We start from the raw sequence: 20,188 nt of genomic DNA, 5'->3' as shown, positions 1-20,188 counted from the left end.
GCAGGCAACACACACAAAATAATTGTATGCTAACAACAAATAGCTCCGGTCTGCTACTCTTTGTCTGCGCATGCAAATGCATGATTTGCCGTACATCGCTCCTACTCACCGGAAATTCTGTGCGAGTTGCCCACGAAATAATAAATTACAAATTACTACAATGCCAAAATAATTCTTAAATCGAACGTGGGGGCATTAATATGTGGAAGTAACGAAGATTCATCCACATTAATATGAGACTTTTTATGAGCAAAAAATTCTCCTTGTACCTTTAATGATGCTACGGTAGTTAACTCTCTATACATTCTCAATATGAAACCCAAAACATATACAGTGAGGAAAATAAGTATTGAACGCGTCAACTTTTTCTCATCACATTTATTTCCAAAGATGCAATTCAAACCAAATTTCTACCAGACATTGATATTAACTCAAATAATCTACACATGAAAAGAAATCACAACGTTCAGGTCCATAAATAATGATTATGTGGAATTAAGTGAGATAACACAGGAAAAAAGTATTGAACACGCTAACTGAGACTCATCTAATACTTGGTGGAGAAGCCTTTGTTTGCAATGACAGCTTCCAGACACTTCTTGTATGTTTTAACTAATCGCCCACACTGCTCAGGTGTGATTTTAGCCCATTCCTCTGCACAGATTGTCTTTAAATCTTGAATATTCTTTGGTGCCCTCTGGTGAACCCTTTTCTTTAGTTCTTTCCACAAATGTTTAATTGGATTTAAGTCAGGTGATTGACTAGGCCATTCTAACAGATTGATTTTCTTTTTTGAAACCATTTGAGAGTCAACTTTGCCGTGGGCTTTGGATCATTGTCCTGCAGGAAGTTCCAGCCACGTCTCATCTTCATCATCCTGGTGGATGGCAGCAGATTCATATCAAGAATTTCCCGATACATGGCTCCATTCATTGCTCCGTCAATTATATGAAGTTTGCCAATACCATGAGATGAGAAACAACCTCATGCCATGATGCTTCCACCTCCAAACTTCACTGTTGGGATAGTGTTTTTTGGGTGATGTGCAGTGCCATTTCTCCTCCAAATATGGTATGTAGTATGACAGCCGAAAAGTTCAATTTTGGTCTCATCTGACCAGACAACATTCTCCCAGTATTCTACAGGCTTCTCAAGATGCTGTTTAGCAAACTTTAAACGAGCTTCAACATGTCTTTTCTTGAGGAATGGAGTCTTGCGGGCTGAGCGTCCATTGAGGCCATGGCGGTAGAGTGCATTGCCTATCATTTTCTCTGTAACAATTATACCTGCTGCCTCCAAGTCTTTCTGGAGCACTTTCAGGGTGGTCCTTGGCTTGTTGAGTACTAGTCTGACTATCTTTCTGACTCCCTGGTCAGAAATCTTGCAAGGACCTCCTGTGCGTGGCCTGTTGATGGTAAGGTGGTGCTTCTTCCACTTGCGAATAATGGCCCCAACGGTGCTGACTGGAATATTCAGGTGCTTTGATATGAGTCTGTAACCACTTCCATTTTGATGCTGAGCAACAATCAGGTTGTGAATGTCTTCAGAGAACTCTTTGCCTTTACCCATCATGAGGTGTGTCGTATTTAACTGCTTGGTGAAAAAACGACCTTTTTTACAGGACCATCAATTTGCTCTAGCCCAGCTGATGTTGGTTTGCACTAATTGGAAGTTCAAGTAATAATTATTGACAGATTTCAGGTGGTATGGTGCATTTCCTTGCCAAAGTATACAGCCTTTCCATGGTGTGTTCAATACTTTTTTCCTGTGTTATTGTACTAAATTCCACATAATCATTATTCATGGACTTGAATGTCATGATTTCTTTTCATGTGTGGAGTATTTGAGTTAATATCAATGTCTGGTAGAAATTTTGTTTGAACTGCATCTTTGGAAATAAATGTGATGAGAAAAAAGTTGACGCATTCAATACTTATTTTCCCCACTGTACGTACGGTGGCCGAGAGCCGTAGTGGTGTGTCAGTCATGAATGCCTGTCTTATCCTATTGTTGCGCCTCGCTCTATGGGTGGGTGGGGGTTAGAGAAGCAGTACTGAGCTGACTGAAAGACCAAGACCAATAGATTGACTGACAGGCAGACTCTCAGACTGACTGAGTACCAGGTAGAGTTCTCACCGGGCATGACTACCCGACGGGGTCCGACGGGTACCCGGCATTTTGGGTCGGGTCAGGCCGAAATATATGCTAAATTGATTTGGTTCGGGCGGTCGTCGGGCGGCGCTGTCAAAAGTTATGTGATTGGTTCAAAAACTTTATTATTTTATCGGACAGTTATTGTTTCTATGTAAAAAAAAACTGTAAATATCAACACACACACAAAAAAGGGTCATTGTGATCTTGTGTATGCCTATTCTATTTTCATAACCATAATGAATTGAACAGAAATTTACTGAAATGTACCTGTATATTGTACTTTAAATAAAAATGTACCCATTTACCCATGAAACTAATACCTATATATAACTGTAATAACTGATATGTTACACGATATTACGGTCAGTTATTATGTTATTTGCCTGTAACATTGTCAAAAAGGGCAAATGTATTACACTCTTGGCTGGTTATTATGTTATCGGCTCAGTTACTACATTTTTAAAGTTTTTTTTTGCATCAGGCCCATAACGTAATAACCGGCCAAAAACGTAATAAGTTATTACGTTAATGGTCAAAAGTTATTACATTATAGGTTCAGGACTTTTATTACGTTATTGGTCAGTTATTACGTTATGGGCCTATTACATTTTAAAAAGGCCAAAATTTATTACGTTATGGGTTGTTATTATGTAATGGGCTTCTACATACCACCTACCAAACATCATCACCTGGTCTGCCTACTACCACCTACCAAACATCACCTGGTCTGCCTACTACCACCTACCAAACATCACTTGGTCTGCCTACTACCACCTACCAAACATCGCCTGGTCTACCTACTACCACCTACCAAACATCATCATCACCTGGTCTGCCTACTACCACCTACCAAACATCACCTGGTCTGCCTACTACCACCTACCAAACATCACCTGGTCTGCCTACTACCACCTACCAAACATCACTTGGTCTGCCTACTACCACCTACCAAACATCGCCTGGTCTACCTACTACCACCTACCAAACATCATCATCACCTGGTCTGCCTACTACCACCTACCAAACATCACCTGGTCTGCCTACTACCACCTACCAAACATTATCATCACCTGGGGGGTATTCCACGAAGCTGGCTAAAACAGGCTGGGCTTACGCCGGTAAGCGTGGCTTAAATAAGCGGCAACTTTAATCTCAGCTGCAAGTAGTTCCACCAACGAGGCTCAGCTGTTTTTCAGAGACGCTTATTCAAGCCAGGCTGATCCAAGCTGCGGCTGAGCGCGCGTCCGGGGGAGATAAAAAGCCCCGACGTGTCGATCGTCGAAATGATGACATTATGTCTAAAAACAGAGCTGACACTTTCTCTTCGGCGGAGCAGAAACTTCTCACGGAGTTGTACGAGGACTACAGGGAGATTATCACAAGAAAAGGCAACACGGTTGATAAATAAAGCTCGAGACGCTGCCTGGCAAAGCATTGCCGACCGTTTAAATGCGTGTTTATTTTCTTTTTAATGAAGCACTTAGTCTGAGCGTACACACACACATGTCTGAAAATTTAATTTTCAGAGGGCAAGTTTTTGACACTGATTAGGGATAACCCACAACTGCAGTGGTTGATGACTGTTTTTTCCTCACCCTGAAGTTTGTCACTACTGTGGCCCAGAGGAGATCAATCTTGATGAAATAAAGCTTTTCAAAACCCACTGAAGACATTTTTTATGTGTATAAACATATATATGCATATATATATATATATATATATATATATATATATATATATATATATATATATATACATACAGGGATGGGATCAGCAATATCTGATTCCAGCGGAAACTTGTTGGGGGGGGGGGATACGTGTGCGGCGGCGGCAGCAGCGGCGCAGCGACTTCCAATCGCTGGGCCGTTTACAATCGCCGTTAACAAGCTATCGTTAACGTCGTTACCATCTCGCGGGAGTATCAGCGACATTAAAGTGTTCAAACTTGAAATGAAATCGGCGGAAATCAGAGGATCCGCGGAAAATTCCCATCCCTGGACTCTACACTTCATGGTGATTCGACAGTCATGTACAGTACTGTACATGACTGCTCTCACTGAGTGGCGGCGAGCATTCAGCGCGGTGGATATTAGCAGCCGTTCGATATTACGACTCGCCGACCATAAACATACCTCACCCCCCAAAAAAAATTTCTCCTCGAATTTATACGATTCACAAGAATGACCCTGGCAATGATAAAATCCGCGGAATTCCACGGATCCGCGGAAAATTCTCATCCCTGTATATATATATATATATATATATATATATGTATACATATATATGAGAGAAAGAGGCTACAGCCTGGTTTTGTGTAATGTGATGGTGGTTTTCACTTTTTACTCTGGTAGGCCTAATTCATCTTGATTTGACAAATATATATCCACCATAGATGAATAAAGCAGCAGGTAACACCTAAAACCAAAGTAGGAATACTTTGGAAAAAAGGGGCAACTTCATGTGGAGATGTTTCATCAAACACTCAAACTCTGAAGAAAAAAGCAGAAAAAAACATGTAGGCCTATAGAGGAGATGCCATTTGATGATAGTGCTACTGTGCCCTACATTTAAATAAGGGAGAAGACACAAATGAGCTGTACACAAAATAGTTCTCTCATCATTTGGCCTCACCTTTGGATTCTCATCATGATCAGATTGGACCGCTGGTAAAAGGAAGGTATTCTTTATGGAAAACTGTTGTGTCCTGCTTATTTTAACACAATCTGTGCCTGTTCCTGTTACGTGTTGACTGCACTTTGAGGGTGAAAGAAGACAGAAAATCAGATATTTCCAAGTATTTACCGCTGGTGGATTCAAACCCACGGCGCAATGAAAAGTAAAACCACATTTAATCTACTTAACTACGCTCGAACCACTGATCCACAGTTGCACACTGTGACAAAATGTGTAGTGTAATATGATGTAGTTTGATTCACGGTTATTCCGGCATTATTTAAAAAAGGTCTCAATGTATGTCACCGAACAAGAACATCACTGATTACAGATCAAGATGAATTTAATGTGTAACATGCGGTTCACAGGCGTCTTTCTGAAGCTCGTCAGAACCTTCTCTGACATGGGGCTTAAGTAAGCTTGACTGTTAGCCTGTCCCGGACCAGGCTTGTCGCTCTGGCTGAGTTACCATGGTTACCAAGCCAGGCTAGCCCTAAGCCTTGTTGGTGGAACAAAATTCTCACTAAAGTTAGCGAAGCTGACCGAAATAAGCCAGGCTTAGACCTAAGCCAGCTTCATGGAATACCCCCCTGGTCTGTCTACTACCACCTACCAAACATCACCTGGTCTACCTATTACCACCTACCAAACATCATCATCACCTGGTCTACCGACTACTACCACCTACCAAACATCATCATCACCTGGTCTGCCTACTACCACCTACCAAACATCATCATCACCTGGTCTGTCAACTACCACCTACCAAACATCACCTGGTCTGTCTACTACCACCTACCAAACATCACCTGGTCTGTTTACCGCCACCTACCAAACATCACCTGGTCTGTTTACCGCCACCTACCAAACATCACCTGGTCTGCCTACTACCACCTACCAAACATCATCATCACCTGGTCTGTCAACTACCACCTACCAAACATCACCTGGTCTGCCTACTACCACCTACCAAACATCACCTGGTCTGTTTACCGCCACCTACCAAACATCACCTGGTCTGTTTACCGCCACCTACCAAACATCACCTGGTCTGCCTACTACCACCTACCAAACATCAATGGCAGCAGTAGTAGTAGTAGTAGTAGTAGTAGTAGTCGTAGTAGTAGTAGTGCCTGAGGCTGTCATTGTGATTGTTGTACTCCATGATGATAGTAGTAGTAGTAGTAGTATCTGAGGCTGTCATTGTGGATCTTGTACTCCATGATGGTAGTAGTAGTAGTAGCAGTAGTAGTAGTAACTGAGGCTGTCATTGTGGGTCTTGTACTCCATGATGGTGGTAGTAGTAGTAGTAGTAGTAGTAGTAGTAGTAGTAGTAGTAGTAGTATTAGTCCTTGTACCCGAGGCTGTCGTTGTGGGTCTTGTACTTCATGATGGTAGTAGCAGTAGTAGTAGTAGTAGTAGTAGCAGTAGTACCTGAGGCTGTCATTGTGGGTCTTGTATTCCATGATGGTGTTGGCTGGAAGGTTCAGGACTCGTCTCAAAGTGTCTCTGATTCTGGATGTTGTTGTTTGATCATTGGAGGTTCTATTCCAGATTGACAGAATGTCCTCCTGACAGGCAGACAGACAAATCATCAGTATTATGGGATGTATCATGGATTGAACAGTTCAATGTGTATGACATACAGTTCTACAGTTCAAACTAGCAGATGCTTTTGTCCAAAGATGTCCATGTCAGAGTAGATCCACCAAATCAAGGTCGAGTCAGAGAAGATAGAACAGGTTCTAGTGAGATAATAGAGACATGGTGTCTACAGGAAGTATAGGGCTTATTTACTACTAATTTTGCAGTCTCTCAGGTGTAAAGATGTTCTGTGAAGATCTGGTTTTAGTCTTTGCTTAAAGACTGAACACAGTTTATTAACTAGTTCGACCACTGAGGAACCACAGAGGAGAAGAGTCCAGCTGGTGTGAAGGTTGGATCAGGAACCTTTGGTTGGAGGGGTGTAGATCTGGATGGACCAGGAAGCTTTGGTTGGAGGGACTCTACTGTGTGTTCCAGATAATTATGCAAATGTGATTTTTTTGTTATTGTGAAGAGGCTTTTTGCTTAATTTTACTAAATCTGCATTTTTACTATTACAAAGGCCTATTGTGAGCATTATTTGGTAGTTTTGGAATATTTTTATTATTTAGAGGTGTAATAATCCAATTTTCTAGAATATGACTGTTCCAGATAATAATGCAAGTCAAATAAAAAATAAACAAAGTTCAGTTTTAAAAGTAAACAACACATTTATTTTATACCAACAAGTATATAACATGATAATCTTTTTAGTAATTTTCCGAGTTCATGAACTCGGAAAATTACACCAAGTTCTTGGAACAAAATTTTATACCATGGTACAAATCAAAGCCTGCCAGTTACAAGAAGAGCATCATCTTCATGCAGGACAATGCGCCACGACATGCCTCCAAATACACAAAAGAGTGGCTGGCCAAGAAGCATTTCAAGGACCAAGGACCAAGGCCTGATGACATGGCCCCCTGCTTCACCAGATCTAAACCCAATAGAGAATCTTTGGGCAATTCTCAAACAGCAGTTGTACGTCAATCTAAGGACAGTCTTCGGAGAGCAATATCGACCACAAGCAAGAACCTTCAAAAAGCTCACATGCTCAGTTGATTCTAGACTGGTTAAAGTATTGCAGAAGAAAGGCGGTTATATCAACATGTGATAAACACATTTTCAATTAAATATTGTTTAAAATTGTTGTTTTTTATTATACCATTGTTGAATATTGTTTTAAAAAATAAAGATTATCATGTTATATACTTGTTGGTATAAAATTAATGTGTTGTTTTCTTTTAAAATTGAACTTTGTTTATTTTTTATTTGACTTGCATAATTATATGGAACAGTCATATTCTAGAAAATTGGATTATTACACCTCTAAATAATAAAAATATTCCAAAATTACCAAATAATGCTCACAATAGGTCTTTGCAATAGTAAAAAAGCAGATTTAGTAAAATTAAGCAAAAAGCCTCTTCACAATAACGAAAAATCACATTTGCATAATTATCTGGAACACACAGTAGATCTGGATGGACCAGGAACCTTTGGTTGGAGGTGTGTAGATCTAGATGGACCAGGAACCTTTGGTTGGAGGGACTGTGGATCCGGATGAGAGTTCAGGAGGTGATGTTTTCATTCTAATTTAAAGTTCTGATCAGTGGGGTGACATGAGATGTTTCTGGATGGAAACCAGACGTTCTGCTGTGTTCTGGATCATCTGCACAGATCTGACCTCCATGAAGGGAGGCCTCCAGTGAGAACTTGATGTTAGAGACCTGGACCAGGAGCTGCATGTTCAGACAGGAACGAATAATTCGGATATTCGGGTCCAGCCCTAGAACCCTGAAGGTTAGATGGTCATCCATCATGAAGCCAAGTTCCTGGAGCACTCTGAGGGCCTGAGTTGATTCCAGCTAGATGTTGATTTCTTGCTGAATAGAGGGACTGGCTGGAAGGACAAGGAGCTGAGAAGGTGGCATTTGTTCATCCAAAGCAAGATGAGATCTGTGTGGTGTGAGCTGGGTATCATTAGCATGGAGAAGGTGGCGAAACCATGGGAGAGGTTTACTGTGTTTATTGAGAAGAAGAGGAACAAGCACTGACCCGAGGAACCCCTGTAGATAGACTAACCTCTGAGGAACCACTGTAGATAGACTAACCCGAGGAACTTCGGGAGATAGACTAAACCCTGAGGAACCTTTGGAGATAGGCTAACCCTGGAGGAACCCCCTGTAGATAGACTGACCCTGGAGGAATCCCTGGAGACAGACTGAACCCGGAGGAACCCCTGGACATAGACTGACCCTGGAGGGACCCCAGGAGATAGACTGATCCTGGAAGAACCCCTGGAGACAGACTGACCCCGCAGGAACCCCTGGAGATAGACTGATCCTGGAGGAAACCCTGGAGATAGACTGACCCTGGAGGAACTCCTGGAGATAGAATGACTATGAAGGAACTCCTGGAGATAGACTGAAACTGGAGGAACCCTTGGAGATAGACTGACCCCGGAGGAACCGCTGGGAGATAGACTGACCCTGGAAGAACCCCTGGAGAGAGACTGATCCTGGAGGAACCCCTGGAGATAGACTGACCCTGGAGGAACCCCTGGAGATAGAGTGATCCTGGAGGAACCCCTGGAGATAGACTGAACCCTGAGGAACACTTGGAGATAGACTGACCCCTGAAGAACCCATGGAGATAGACTGACCCTGGAGGAACCCTGGAGATAGACTGACCACGGAGGAACCCCTGAAGATAGACTTGCCCCTGAGGAACCTCTATAGATAGACTGACCCCTGAGGAACTCCTGGGGATAGATTGATCCTGGAGGAACCTAGTGTAGATATACTGATCCTGGAGGAACCTCTGGAGATAGACTAACCCCTGAAGAACCCCTGGAGATAGACTAACCCCTGAAGAACCCTTGGAGATAGACTGACCCTGGAGGAACCCCTGGAGATAGACTGACCCTGGAGGAACCCCTGGAGAGAGACTGATCCTGGAGGAACCCCTGGAGATAGACTGACCCTGGAGGAACCCCTGGAGATAGAGTGACCCCTGAGGAACTCCTGGAGATAGATTGATCCTGGAGGAACCCTGGAGATAGACTGACCACGTAGGAACCCCTGAAGATAGACTTGCCCCTGAGGAACCGCTATAGATAGACTGACCCCTGAGGAACTCCTGGGGATAGATTGATCCTGGAGGAACCTAGTGTAGATATACTGATCCTGGAGGAACCTCTGGAGATAGACTAACCCCTGAAGAACCCCTGGAGATAGACTAATCCCTGAAGAACCCTTGGAGATAGACTGACCCTGGAGGAACCCCTGGAAATAGAGTGATCCTGGAGGAACCCCTGGAGATAGACTAACCCCTGAAGAACCCCTGGAGATAGACTAACCCCTGAAGAACCCTTGGAGATAGACTGACCCTGGAGGAACCCCTGGAGATAGACTGACCCTGGAGGAACTCCTGGACAGAGACTGATCCTGGAGGAACCCCTGGAGATAGATTGACCCTGGAGGAACCCCTGGAGATAGACTGACCCCTGAGGAACTCCTGGAGATAGACAGATCCTGGAGGAACCCTGGAGATAGACTGACCCTGGAGGAACCCCTGGAGATAGACTGACCCCTGAGGAACACTTGGAGATAGACTGACCACTGAAGAACCCCTGGAGATAGAGTGACCCTGGAGGAACCCTGGAGATAGACTGAACCTGGAGGAACCCTGGAGATAGACTGACCACGTAGGAACCCCTGAAGATAGACTTGCCCCTGAGGAACCTCTATAGATAGACTGACCCCTGAGGAACTCCTGGAGATAGATTGATCCTGGAGGAACCTCTGGAGATAGACTAATCCCTGAAGAACCCTTGGAGATAGACTGACCCTGAAGGAACCCCTGGAAATAGAGTGATCCTGGAGGAACCCCTGGAGATAGACTAACCCCTGAAGGACCCTTGGAGATAGACTAACCCTGGAGGAATCCCTGGAAATAGACTGATCCTGGAGGAACCCCTGGAGATAGACTGACCCTGGAGGAACCCCTGGAGATAGACTGACCCTGGAGGAACCCCTGGAGATAGACTGACCCTGGAGGAACCCCTGGAGATAGACTGACCCTGGAGGAACCCCTGGAGATAGACTGACCCTGGAGGAACCCCTGGAGATCGAATGATCCTGGAGGAACCCCTGGAGATAGATTGACCCTGGAGGAACCCCTGGAGATAGATTGACCCTGGAGGAACCCCTGGAGATAGACTGACCCCGGAGGAACCCTGGAGATAGATTGACCATGGAGGAACCCTGGAGATAGACAGACCCTGGAGGAACCCTGGAGGAACCCCTGTGATAGACTGACCCTGGAGGAACCCTGGAGATAGATTGACCGTGGAGGAACCCTGGAGATAGATTGACCCTGGAGGAACCCCTGTAGATAGACTGAGAACTTCAGACACTTCTACCCTCCAAGATACTCTGAAGGCTCTCCTAAGAGATAGAACTTGAACCAGTGGAGGTCTGGTCCTGAGATGTTAGACAAGGGAGGAGGAGAGGAGGATATGTTGGTGAACAGATCTGAAGATGGTTCAGCAGCTCCAGAAGAACTCAGTGGTTCTGGTACCAATAGGAGTCCAGTCTGGTGGAGGGAAGCAGATGGACACCACGGCTCCACAGCAGCTGTATTACTACAGTATTAGTACAGTAACAGTAGTAGTAGTACTGGTAATAGTAGTGGTAGTAGTACCTGGAAGCGAATGGACACCACAGCTCCACAGATCTCCTCTCCCACCATGAACTGTTCTCCCAGCATGGCCAGGATGATGTTCTCCCAGAACCTGCTGGCCAGACCTTTACGCAGACGGATGATCCACTTCCCTCCACTGCGGTTGGACTCGTCCTGGAGGAGGACACGGTATCAGAGTACTGCTGAACACTGTAGTACTGGCTGTAGTATTACTGCAGTACTGATACCTCCCACATAGTATTAGAGTACTGCTGAACACTGCAGTACTGGTTGTAGTATTACTGCAGTACTGGTACCTCCCACATGGGCTTGATCCCCTCCTTGAACAGGTGGAAGTCACTGTGACCACTGAGGTCTCCTGGTCTGACCAGGTGGCTGTAGAACCTCCAGAACTGCTCCACCTGGAAAAACACACACAGAAAGACAGGTTACAGACAGACAGGTTACAGACAGACAGGTTACAGACAGACAGGTTACAGACAAGTTACAGACAGACAGGACTAATTGATCTCTTATCTCCAGTGTCCTAAACCATCAGTAACCTCTGATTAGTGATTATTGATCATCCCTCCCTGTCTTTCAAGTTTCAAGTTTTCAAGATGGTGCCACGGACGGCCACCACGGTACTTTGGTGCGCTCTGTTTTGTCTTGTTTTGTGCGATAGTTTTATTTTTTGCCATGAAAACAGAAGGTCTTTCACCAGAGATGAACTCCGAAACATCAGGGCTACAACCCCAACAGATCTAATTCCCACATTCATGGCATCATCTGTGGATTTATGGGACATTCTGGTCAGAATTGCGCTCACCCTTGCCAACACTATTTGCTGGAGACGACGGAGGAGGGGGAAACGAGCCGGGGTGCTTGTGTGTTCTCGCCGACGCGGACATCGTACTCCACTGCCGAAAATTTTTCTCTCTAACGTGCGTTTTTTGGGCAATAAAATGGACGAACTTCAATTACAGTTGGGTAAAAATAGAGACCTCTCATCCTCATCTGCCCTCTGCTTCACGGAGACCTGGCTGTGTGGGAATACACCGGACTCTGCGCTGCAGCTGGAGGGATTCCAACTTCTCAGAGCGGACCGGCAAGCAGATCTCTCTGGCAAGAGAAATGGCGGAGGTATTTGCTTTTACATCAGCTGTAGTTGGAATAACGATGTGACTGTGATCCAGAAACACTGTTCAGCCGACCCGGAATCACTCATCATTAACTGCAAACCATCCTACTCGCCCCATGAGTTTGCTTCATTCATTCTGGTCGGTGTTTACATCCCGCCAGCTGGCAGCACGCAGGAGGCGCAGTGCGCTCTAGCCAACCAGATACAGTGTGTGGAGCAAAAAACCCGGACTCTCGGATTATCGTCCTTGGTGACTTTAATCAGGGAAATCTCACTCACGAACTCCCCAGATATAAACAGTTTATTAAATGGCCCACCAGGGAGGAGAATACTTTGGATCACTGTTACACCAGTTACGTTAAAAACGCCTATCATGCCGTCCCCCGTGCGTCGCTGGGAGAATCTGACCACATCATGATCCATCTGATTCCTGCTTACAGGCAGAGGTTAAAACTCTGCAAACCTGTAGTAAGGACATCAAAACAGTGGACCAGCGATGCTGAGGGGAAGCTACAGGCATGACTGGGATGTTTTTAAGACTTCACCAACAATCTGGTGGAAGAGTCTACACAGACGCGGTGATGTCATACATCAGCTTCTGTGAGGACAGCTGTGTAACTTCACGCACTAGGGTGATTTACAACAACAAACCCTGGTTCACCGCAAAGCTCAGAACTAGGGCTGCAACAACGAATCGATAATAATCGATTATTAAAAGCGTTGGCAACGAATTTTATTATCGATTCGTCGTGTTGCGCGATTCATACGTCACTTGCCATGTCGCAGAGCCGTCTACTTCACCTGCAGAGCGAGTTGAACAGAGCGAGGTGGAGGCAGAGCAGAGGAGGTATTTTCAAAGGAAAGTAAATTCAACAAATGAAACATGACCAGCACGGAGAAAACAGTTTGATGGAAGTCCTCAAAAGTATGGAAGCATTTCATGCTTCACAAAACAAAGATATGCTGCGTGTCCACTACATGCGAATGCACGCATCTGAAAATCGCACTGATGTGAGCGGGACACTACGTGGTCACGTGACCGCGCTTTCAGCTTGACAGTCCGGTAGATAAGTCTAAAAAAACACAGTGGCTGGGCCGCAAACTTTCTCTATTATTTTGAAAACACTAAAGGGAAAAGTATTTTTAAAGCATTTGAGACGAGACATAATCTGTGCAGCAGCTGAACCTGTCCTGGTTTCAGTTCACCGACGGCTAGTTTAGATGTTTAAGGACAGCAGAAGTCGAGTCTTCTTCATGTAAATGAGCTGCAGTTAAACACACCGGATCACAGCTGGAAACGCACCAACCGGTCACATGCGATGTGTCGCATCTAGTGGACACACACCTTAAGTCACTGCATTATTCTACATTTGTTCCGTTTTAAAGTGAGGAAACATAACATCAGTCTCTCTGGTAGCTTGTCTGATGCTAGGGTTAGCTTATTAACTGATTAATGACAGTGATAGGGCATGCGTGACTGTGAGAGATGCTTTTTATTTCACTTTAATCAGCGTAAGCAGGGTTTGGATATGCATTACAAATAAATGTAACTTGCACACTATGTGGTAATAATTTGAAGATTAAGCCTCAAGTTTTAATTTTCTGACAGTCTGAGTGAAGACACTGGTCTGTGTTGGAGTGAGGCAGGATGAACTGCATTGACAGGCTTCATGATGAGAAAGACATCATGTCCACCACAGCAAGCAGCTGTTTGACTGAGAGCATCCTCAACATGAACGTCACTGAAGTGAGGCCTCTGTCGATGGTTGAAGAGAAAGGCTTCACTACAATGATCTTATTTACTGTCAGTCCGAATCTTCTATTTCTGAATAAAGAGGCGGAAACTAAAAATGTTTTTTTATCTGATTCATCAATTAATCGAAAAAAATAATCGACCGATTATTAAAATAATCATTAGTTGCAGCCCTACTCAGAACACTCAGGCTGGAGAAGGAAAGGGCGTTCAGAAGTGGGGACAGAGACAGCTTCAGGGCAGCTAAGCGTGAGTTTGACAAAGCAGTGAGAGCTGCTAAACAGCAGTATGCAGAGTCACTCCAACAACAGTTCTTTGCTCACGACTCCGCTTCTGTCTGGAAAGGCTTGCAAAAAATAACCAATTACAAGCCATTGTTCCCCCACTCCACCAACAACCTGCGCCAAGAAAACCGGTTGAACGAGTTCTACTGTCGCTTTGAAAGGCAATGGTCAGCTGACGACCCCATCCCCCCACCTCACACCTCCAGCCCACCTCTTCACACCGGTCCCATACCCCACACCCCAGCAAGGCCTCAGAGCCCCCCCCCCCCAGCAGGGGCTCAGAGCCCCGCGAGAATCCAGCTCACTATACAGGAGAGAGACGGTAACAGCCTATTCAAGAGGCAGAACCCCCGCAAAGCAGCAGGACCTGACTCTGTCTCCCCCTCCACCTTGAAACACTGTGCTGATCAACTGTCTCCAGTCTTCACTGACATCTTTAACGAATCACTGGAGACATGTCACGTTCCAGCCTGTTTCAAGACCTCCACCATCATCCCTGTTCCGAAGAAGCCAAGACCCACTGGACTTAATGACTACAGACCTGTCGCTCTGACCTCTGTGGTGATGAAGTCTTTTGAGCGCCTTGTGCTTCCTCACCTAAAAGCCATCACAGACCCTCTTCTGGACCCCCTGCAGTTCGCCTACAGAGCCAACAGGTCTGTAGACGACGCCGTCAACCTGGCTCTCCACTTCATTCTGCAGCACTTGGACTCAGCAGGAACCTACGCCAGGATCCTGTTTGTAGATTTGAGTTCTGCTTTTAATACAGTCATCCCTGCCCTGCTCCAGGACAAGCTCCTCCAGTTGAGTGTGCCTGCCTTCACCTGCAGATGGATCACAGACTTTCTGTCTGACAGGAAGCAGCATGTGAAGCTGGGGACGCAAGTCTCTGAGACCAGGACCATCAGCACTGGCTCCCCCCAAGGCTGTGTTCTTTCCCCACTGCTGTTCTCCCTGTACACCAACAGCTGCACCTCCAGGCACCAGTCCGTCAAACTCCTGAAGTTTGCAGATGACACCACCCTCATCGGACTCATCGCTGATGAGGATGAGTCTGCTTACAGACTGGAGGTAGACAACCTGGTGACCTGGTGCAGCAGGAACAACCTGGAGCTCAACGCCCAGAAGACAGTGGAGATGGAGGTGGATTTCAGGAGGAACACAGGAACACGCTTTTTGGGATCCATCATCTCCCAGGACCTTAAGTGGGAGATGAACATCACCTCCATAACCAAGAAGGCACAGCAGAGGATGTACTTCCTGAGGCAGCTGAAGAAGTTCAACCTGCCAAAGACTATGATGGTGCACTTCTACACGGCCATTATGGGAGACGCCAGCATGTCGTCATTTGTTATGGTCACGTGGTACAAGACCGCTGCTGGTTGGCAAGAACCGGCAGTAACATAACGGCTTGCTACGAGAACGGTATCGGGTTTGAAACAAATGCGTAAAGTTATCGCTTTTCATGAATGAAATTGCACATGTATTTACCACAATGGTAATAGCGTGTGTAGTTGTTGGTTGTACGAAGCGTTTTGAGACGGGATCAGGCTTGAAATTTCACCGAATACCGATGTCAGGAGAGAGAAGATGGCGGTGGCTTCAGCCATCAACAGGAAAGCAGCAGAGATCGTGTTTGTGGCTCCCACTTTTCTTCAGGTAAACTATTCAACAGTGTAGCATGTTTAGTACGTCCAATTTTGAGCTTATTTACCAAAAGATATTGATTTAGTGTCGCATCCTTCGCGTGAAGCGATCTCTACACTTTCGGTTTGGTTCAGTGTTGTCATGTGTTACCGATCGCTTTTTAGGCGATGAAAGTATACTAAAGTCGAATGAAGCATATTCAATAACATCTCCTTAAGCCAGCAGCCTCCTGTTTGTAACCATATTTGTTTCTGTATGCGTCTAGCGATCGTTTTTTAGAATTGTCCTATTTTCGATCACCAATGCTGTGGGTCTGTTACTGTTACATAGAAGCCATACTGCAGACAAAAAATACAGCAACTTCTTGACGTTTCTTTGACATCTTGTTGAAGATTGACAGAAGATATATTATTTTTAATTCATAATTATACATTTTTGGGTGGGTGAACTGCCCAGCGGTGTCAATCAAGTAAAAATAAATGTCGGCGAAGGAAATGTCCGGCCACAATGAAGGATCGTCAACCCACCCAGTCTTCAAATTGTAGGGATATCTCAGCTTACTCACGTATCTTTGTCAGGCCTCAGGTGATAAGGATTGAGCATAATCGGACAATTTCACGGAAGGATAGTTCGCATTGTTATCATCAGCCATTGTTCCTCTGGTTCCTCTTGCCAACCAGCGCGGTAATCACGTGACTTCGTGACGTCACTGTTTGTAAACACTGGCGTCTCCCATAGAGTCCATCCTCTCCTCCTCCATCACCGTCTGGTACCCTGCAGCCACCGCTCGGGACAAGAGCAGGCTGCAGCGCATCATCCGCTCTGCTGAGAAGGTGATCGGATGTAACCTGCCATCCCTCCAGGTTCTGTACACCTCTAGGCTTTTAAGGCGTGCAACCAAGATCTTGGCCAACCCCTCTCACCCTGGACACAAACTTTTTGAACCCCTCCTCTCAGGCAGGAGGCTGCGGTCACTCAGGACTAAAACCTCTCGCCACAAGAACAGCTTCTTCCCCTCTGCTGCATCGCTGATAAACACGGCCTGTGCCACTGCAAAACAGCTCTGTTGACTACATTAATTACTACTGCATAGTAACTGTAAATACCTTGTCTATTTTATCCATATTCCTTACATCTCTTTACTCACTATTTATTTTATTTTATCTGTATTTGCACCAAGAGCACCAGAGAAAATTCCCTGTAAGTGTAAAAACCTACTTGGCAATAAAACCGATTCTGATTCTAACAGTAGACAGCTGTTCATCCTTAGAGTTATCAGTGCTGCAGCAGCTCCCCCTGCTGGTCACCTTTAATCACTACAGCAGCCTCAGTGATCCACTGCTCAGGTCTGATCAATAATCAATCACACATAGAACCAGCTGTTATTAAACCTGCAGACCAGCTGATCATCCGGACCCAGAACCAGAATAACTGACCTCAGACCTGACCAGAACCAGAACCACTGACCTCAGACCTGACCAGAACCAGAACTACTGGGCGGCATGGCTCAGTCGGTAGAGTGGCCGTCTTGTTCGATCCTCATCCATCGTACTCATGTCGAGGTGTCCCTGAGCAAGACGCCTAACCCCTAACTGCTCCTGGTGGGTCGTGGTTAGCGCCTTGCATGGCAGCATCCGCCATCAGTGTGTGAATGTGTGTGTGAATGTGTGAATGTGACGTATCATGTAAAGCGCTTTGGATAAAAGCGCTATATAAATACAACCATTTAGCATTTAACTACTGACCTCAGACCTACCAGAACCAGAACCACTGACCTCAGACCTGTCCAGAACCACTGAGTTCAGACCTACCAGAACCAAACCACTCCAACAGCAGCAGGAGGAAGAAGTACTGCAATACAACATAAATACTGTCCCAGAACAAGTACTGCATGTAATGACTGAATCTCAAAGGTCAGAGAGAACCAGAGGACCAGAGGAGGAGCTGATGATCACAGTACTGCTGAGTAGTAGTACCTTCAGGAAGGACTGGGGACATGTGTCAGTATTTAACGTGTGTATTAGTATGTGTCTGTTAGTATTTAACGTTTGTATTAGTGTGTATTAGTATGTGTGTGTTAGTATTTGAAGAGTGTGTAGTTACCGAGGCGACGGTTCCGATCTGTCGGATGTTCTGCTCGTAGCTCAGAGAGCTGGCCGGTCTGGTCGGGGTTCTCCTGCTGTACCAGAAGGTGTAGTTGTACTGGAGGGGGTGTTCTCCTGCTGCTGGACACACCGTCTGTAGTAACACACAGTAACACAACCTGTTATACACACAGTAACACAACCTGTTATAGACACAGTAACACAACCTGTTATAGACAGTAACACAACCTGTTATACACACAGTAACACAACCTGTTATACACACAGCAACACAACCTGTTATACACACAGCAACACAACCTGTTATACACAGCAACACAACCTGTTATACACAGCAACACAACCTGTTATAGACAGCAACACAACCTGTTATACACAGCAACACAACCTGTTATACACAGCAACACAAACCTGTTATACACACAGTAACACAACCTGTTATACACAGCAACACAACCTGTTATACACACAGTAACACAACCTGTTATACACACAGTAACACAACCTGTTATACACACAGCAACACAACCTGTTATACACACAGCTACACCAACCTGTTTATACACACAGCAACACAACCTGTTATACACACAGTAACACAACCTGTTATACACAGCAACACAACCTGTTATAACACACAGTAACACAACCTGTTATACACACAGTAAACACAACCTGTTATACACACAGTAACCACAACCTGTTATACACACAGTAACACAACCTGTTATACACACAGCAACACAACCTGTTATACACACAGTAACACAACCTGTTATACACACAGTAACACAACCTGTTATACACAGCAACACAACCTGTTATACACAGCAAACACAACCTGTTATACACACAGTAACACAACCTGTTATACACACAGTAACACAACCTGTTATACACACAGCTACACAACCTGTTATACACACAGTAACACAACCTGTTATACACACAGTAACACAACCTGTTATACACACAGCAACACAACCTGTTATACACACAGTAACACAACCTGTTATACACACAGTAACACAACCTGTTATACACACAGTAACACAACCTGTTATACACACAGTAACACAACCTGTTATACACACAGTAACACAACCTGTTATACACAGCAACACAACCTGTTATACACACAGTAACACAACCTGTTATACACACAGTAACACAACCTGTTATACACACAGCAACACAACCTGTTATACACACAGTAACACAACCTGTTATACACAGCAACACAACCTGTTATACACACAGTAACACAACCTGTTATACACACAGTAACACAAACCTGTTATACACACAGTAAACACAACCTGTTATACCACCACAAGCAACACAATCCTGTTTACACACAGTAACACAACCTGTTATACAACACGAGTAACACAACCTGTTATAACACAGTAACACAACCTGTTATACACAGCAACACAACCTGTTATACACACAGTAACACAACCTGTTATACACACAGTAACACAACCTGTTATACACACAGTAACACAACCTGTTATACACACAGTAACACAACCTGTTATACACAGCAACACAACCTGTTATACACACAGTAACACAACCTGTTATACACACAGTAACACAACCTGTTATACACACAGTAACACAACCTGTTATACACACAGTAACACAACCTGTTATACACACAGTAACACAACCTGTTATACACACAGTAACACAACCTGTTATACACACAGTAACACAACCTGTTATACACAGCAACACAACCTGTTATACACACAGTAACACAACCTGTTATACACAGCAACACAACCTGTTATACACACAGTAACACAACCTGTTATACACAGTAACACAACCTGTTATACACACAGTAACACAACCTGTTATACACACAGTAACACAACCTGTTATACACACAGTAACACACTCTGTCATCATTGTACACAGTAAACTAGTCTAAAGTACTAGTACACAGCAGTGCTGCTGAACAGTCTGACCTTGCGTCGGTTGTTGTTGTTGTTGTTGTTGGTGCCGTCGCTGTTGTCATGGTGACAGTCCGCGTCCTCCTGGTCCTCCTCGTCTCTAGGACTAAAACACACCAGAACCCGGTCAGTTTACGGATCAATGAATGAGAGTCACACACTCATCAATCCATCAATCCATCAATCAATCAATA

General features: G+C 44.7%; 3 protein-coding genes across 3 annotated transcripts in view; 1 reads left to right on the top strand and 2 right to left on the bottom strand.

Moving 5' to 3' along the window:
* Window positions 1-5,954: 5,954 nt before the first annotated feature.
* On the bottom strand, window positions 5,955-20,117 carry LOC110947696 (eukaryotic translation initiation factor 4E type 2-like; the record flags this gene model as incomplete). Its single annotated transcript, XM_051952204.1, has 5 exons — window positions 5,955-6,398; window positions 11,119-11,271; window positions 11,415-11,519; window positions 18,026-18,160; window positions 20,010-20,117. Coding segments are annotated over 5 exons (930 nt in total), but the record flags the coding sequence as incomplete, so codon positions are not given.
* On the bottom strand, window positions 9,110-10,712 carry LOC127535159 (uncharacterized). Its single transcript, XM_051952314.1, has 2 exons — window positions 9,697-10,712; window positions 9,110-9,232 (listed from the first exon to the last, which is right to left on the bottom strand). Exon 1 carries the CDS (start codon window positions 10,668-10,670, stop codon window positions 9,768-9,770), a length of 903 nt encoding a protein of 300 aa, XP_051808274.1. The 5' UTR covers window positions 10,671-10,712; the 3' UTR covers window positions 9,110-9,232; window positions 9,697-9,767.
* Window positions 15,894-20,188, top strand: part of LOC127535152 (zinc finger protein OZF-like) — a 201,137-nt gene continuing 196,842 nt past the window's right edge. The window contains exon 1 of the mRNA XM_051952264.1: window positions 15,894-15,934. The gene's annotated coding sequence lies outside the window, so the exon portion shown is untranslated. The remainder of the gene's footprint in view (window positions 15,935-20,188) is intronic.

The sequence above is a fragment of the Acanthochromis polyacanthus genome, chromosome 8, assembly GCF_021347895.1.
Source record: "Acanthochromis polyacanthus isolate Apoly-LR-REF ecotype Palm Island chromosome 8, KAUST_Apoly_ChrSc, whole genome shotgun sequence".
Classification (NCBI taxonomy): Eukaryota; Metazoa; Chordata; class Actinopteri; family Pomacentridae; genus Acanthochromis; species Acanthochromis polyacanthus.
This window is presented reverse-complemented; position numbering and strand designations above follow the sequence as displayed.

Excerpts from the sequence above, each read along its gene's own strand:
- LOC127535159 (XM_051952314.1), bottom strand. The coding sequence starts at position 10,670 with ATGGTCAATCTATCTCCAGGGTTCCTCCGGGGTCAGTCTATCTCCAGG.